We start from the raw sequence: 4226 nt of genomic DNA, 5'->3' as shown, positions 1-4226 counted from the left end.
GACCTTGTAGATATAATAGCAATGCGTAGTAAAATAAATATATTCTATTGATTGCGAGGTTTACATGTACAGAAAACTTACCGATCTTCTCCAGGGTCTGGGCCCAGGCTAGACAAGTGGGTCAGCTAGCTAATGTACGGAGTACAGCACTAGACAAACCGAAGAACAGGTAGTCCGGAAGTACTAGTAGATACGGGCGGAGTCGGAGTAGATACTTTGATACAACTCCGTAGTCCCAACCCTTTGCTAATAATAACAATAACTAAGGAGTACAAGGTAGGCATGATGACTTTAAAGTACCTTACTGCCGGATAGGCCATTGGTACCCAGGTTTACCTACCTCTTTTAGTTACCAATAGTTAGATACCCCTACTACAAACTACAGCACTTTAAGATATGTGCTCCGTTCGATGTATATGCGTATATACTGACTGATATTCTATAATAGGTTAGTAATCTCTCCCAGGGGCCAGGGAGAGTCAAAAAAAGGTGAAAGGTCGTGTGATCCCTGACTGAACATAGGCACCACAGTATACTAAGCACCGGCAACCTATCGACCTGTATACCACAGAGTTTATACTCCGTAGATATCCTGCGATCAACAGCTTCACCGAAAAGAAAAAATAAACCCAAACAAACAGCAGGTACTCCGGAGCCCAGACACTGAGAAAGGGGGTGTAGACCTCTAGACATGGAGTTGGCGGGAAGTATTGGGAAAGATGGAGACCAAGACGAAATCTTTGTTGGTCACATGCGGTCCCGGGCTCGGCCGCAGCGGGCAAATCACTGGTCAGGTCCATCCATGCTCGGGGCTGCCGAGCTGTTTATTGGTGGGACAATGCAGATTGATGCTAAGACACCGTCATAGCGACCCGCCCCCATTATTTCTCCTTCCAATCCACTCCATTCCCGGATTCTGCCTGCCGGAGACCCAGTACTGGTTTTCCGTACCTGGTAAGGTAGCTCCATGACGCAGCCGTAGCCACCGGAAAGAGGAAACGAAGGGTGAAAAAGGTGGAAGGTTACCCGGTCATCCATCCATTCCTCCATCTTTCAAAGTGGACAGGTCGTCCGGCATTCATATCTCTCCATAAACATCACTCACTCATTGTCCTCTCCTCTACTCCCTGCCATCTATTACCCTACCCAATTCCCACTTCTATCCCTTTCCCCCTATACCTACGGGGTCGACAAATCTATTCCTCCAACCATATCTCCTTTATATATTTCTGGCTACTGACATCTATTGTTTCGTCATCTACCGGCTCCGCCTCGCTGCAATTGTCTAGTAACCGTTGCTGTGGCAAGAGGTATGTGAACCTGACACCCTTAGTTGAATCTTTCCACCCGGACACTCGCGCAGGAATTATCCGCTAATATTTACAGAAGCCTTTCTTTTATCTTGCATACAGAACATCTCGCGGTAACCGCTCGCTGGTTTCTTAGAACTGTTGGTCAGAGACCCGACTTTCTCAATCACAATGGCCTCCCGTCAATCTCGTAGGGTTCTGCGACCTCTACTTTATACTTCGCTTGCTGCTGCGACAGGAGCTGGAGTTCTTTACATATCTTACCGCCCTCGCAATATCCCTGGCTCGGAAGCCCCCGCTGTTCCACCACCGGGTTACCACGAAGGCAAGCTAGTGCCCCCAAGCTTCCCATCAATCAAGTCCCGTCTTGAACAAATCCAAGACCTTAAACGCTCTTCCGGTGGAAGTGACTCGGATGAGTATGATTTGCTTGTTATTGGGGGCGGCGCTACTGGGTCGGGAATCGCTCTCGATGCTGCCACACGAGGTCTAAAGGTTGCCATTGTTGAAAGGGACGATTTCAGCGCTGGGACGAGTAGTAAGAGTACAAAGCTTGTACATGGTGGTGTTAGATACCTGGAAAAGGCCGTTTGGGAGTTCGATTATAACCAGTTCGTTTTCCCTCTACGTCCCTGTCGAAGCCAAGTCCCATTTCAAGTGAGACACTGACCGTTTTGATCGACTATAGATACAAGCTCGTCAAGGAGGCCCTGAGGGAACGCAAGTACTTCCTGAACACAGCCCCTCATTTGTCTAGCTGGCTCCCTATCATGGTCCCAGTGCAGAAATGGTGGCAGGCGCCTTATTTCTGGGCGGGAACCAAATGTTATGATTTTTTGGCTGGGTCAGAAGGGATAGAGAGCTCCTACTTTCTGACCAAAAGCAAGGCCATCGACGCGTTCCCCATGCTAAGGAAGGACAACCTTATTGGCGCCATGGTATACTACGGTATGTATACTTTACAGTGGACCTCCGTGCTTTTGACCTCCGATTATTAATAAAATTGCATTCAGATGGTGCCCACAATGACTCCCGAATGAATGTTTCCCTTGCAATGACGGCGGCGCTGTATGGGGCCACCGTTGTCAACCACATGCAAGTTACTGGCTTGACGAAAGATGCATCCGGCAAATTGAACGGTGCCCACCTCAAAGACCTTATTCCTGGACGGAATGGTCAGGATGAAGAGGGGTTTACAATCAAGGCAAAGGGGATTATTAATGCAACCGGTCCCTTTACCGACTCAATCAGAAAGATGGATGAACCTGATGTGAAGGAGATTGTGGCCCCTAGCTCAGGTGTTCATGTAATTCTCCCCGGATACTACAGCCCTTCGGATATGGGTCTCATTGACCCGTCAACATCAGACGGCCGTGTGATCTTCTTTCTGCCCTGGCAAGGAAACACTATTGCTGGTACAACAGATCAGCCGACCGAGATCACTCCCCAACCTCAGCCGTCTGAGAAGGATATTAACTGGATTCTCTCTGAAGTGCGTGGTTATCTGGCTCCAGACATCAACGTTGAACGAAGTGATGTGCTTGCCGCCTGGGCTGGAATCCGGCCCCTGGTGCGTGACCCCAAGGTGAAAAGCTCCGAAGCATTGGTACGCAATCACCTCATATCTGTCTCTGCGTCTGGGCTCTTAACATGTGCTGGCGGCAAATGGACCACCTATCGGCAGATGGCCGAGGAAGCGGTGGATGAGGCTATCGACGTTTTTGGCCTGAAGCCCCCGGGAGTGTCAGGTGCCCCGGATATCAGTGGTGTCGGAGGAAGTGGCCTGGTCTCCGACGGTGCTGTTCTGGACGGATCCTGCCAGACCCACCAGGTTCGCCTAATTGGGGCCCATGGCTTCTCCAAGACCCTTTTCATCAACCTTATCCAGCACTTTGGGCTCGAGACAGATGTGGCCAAGCATCTAACGGAATCATACGGCGACAGGGCATGGCAGGTTGCAGCCCTTTCCTCTCCAACTAGCACCCGCTTCCCCGTTAGAGGCCAGCGTATCTCCACATTGTATCCGTTTATTGACGGCGAGATTCGCTATGCGGTACGACATGAATACGCGCAGACTGCCATTGATGTCATCGCTCGCAGAACTCGTCTAGCATTTCTCAACGCTGAAGCAGCGCTCGAAGCTCTTCCTAGCATCATCGATTTGATGGGCGAAGAGTTAAAATGGGATGTGTCAAGGAAGGACACTGAGTGGAAAGAGAGTGTCCACTTCCTTTCATCCATGGGTCTTCCAAGCAATTTCCTCGGTATGACCAGAGAGGATGTTGAAGCAGGCATAGTGAAACATATTGACATTGCACAAAGGACGGCTTTCTCTAGGACTGGTAAGTGAAAGCAATTGGAGCTTCTCCTCAGAGTTGCTAATTGATGATAGATTCACCCGCAGATGTGCTTGAGGGTGATATCCTCACAACTCGTCCAGCAGATTCAAGCAGGCTACAACCTGAGTCCCCAGCAAACAAATAGAACCCCCATGAGCCATAGAATATTTTATTTACTTTATATTTGTATAAATAAACTAAATGCACACTTTGTGCCATGGTGTAATCTTTCGCAGTTTGCTGCTTTGTACTATTTCCCATCATTTTTCAAGACAAATACTAGGTATCTGTCACAGTGCAATCCCAGGGAGGCTCTGCAAAAGCCTTCCGCAGACCCTTCTGGATACTGTCAGTGTAATCCCAGGATACTGCCGGGACTGTCACAGTGTAATCCCAGGATACTACCGGGACTGACCGCTGAGTATATAATATAATCTCTTATCAAGTTAAAATCTACCTGTCTCTGGAATCTTGTTCATAGTCTCAAGTTATATTTTATTTATTATTCTATTTCTGTATCTAGCCTGATCAGCAGCCAGTTATCTAGATATTCTGTTAATGATTATTATCTATCTGA

The 4226-nt window shown here is 48.4% G+C and overlaps 1 protein-coding gene across 1 annotated transcript; it reads left to right on the top strand.

Annotated features, from left to right (window-relative positions):
• The first annotated feature begins 1119 nt into the window (after positions 1-1119).
• BO70DRAFT_366930 (glycerol-3-phosphate dehydrogenase GUT2) lies at positions 1120-3874 on the top strand. Its single transcript, XM_025544462.1, has 5 exons — positions 1120-1310; positions 1390-1921; positions 1999-2258; positions 2324-3652; positions 3703-3874. Exons 2-5 carry the CDS (start codon positions 1482-1484, stop codon positions 3792-3794), a joined length of 2121 nt encoding a protein of 706 aa, XP_025394315.1. The 5' UTR covers positions 1120-1310; positions 1390-1481; the 3' UTR covers positions 3795-3874.
• The last annotated feature ends 352 nt before the right edge of the window (positions 3875-4226 follow it).

Source organism: Aspergillus heteromorphus (genome assembly GCF_003184545.1).
Source record: "Aspergillus heteromorphus CBS 117.55 chromosome Unknown BO70scaffold_58, whole genome shotgun sequence".
Classification (NCBI taxonomy): domain Eukaryota; kingdom Fungi; phylum Ascomycota; class Eurotiomycetes; order Eurotiales; family Aspergillaceae; genus Aspergillus; species Aspergillus heteromorphus.
Note: the sequence above shows the minus strand (reverse complement) of the source record. Positions and strands in the feature narration are given on the sequence as shown.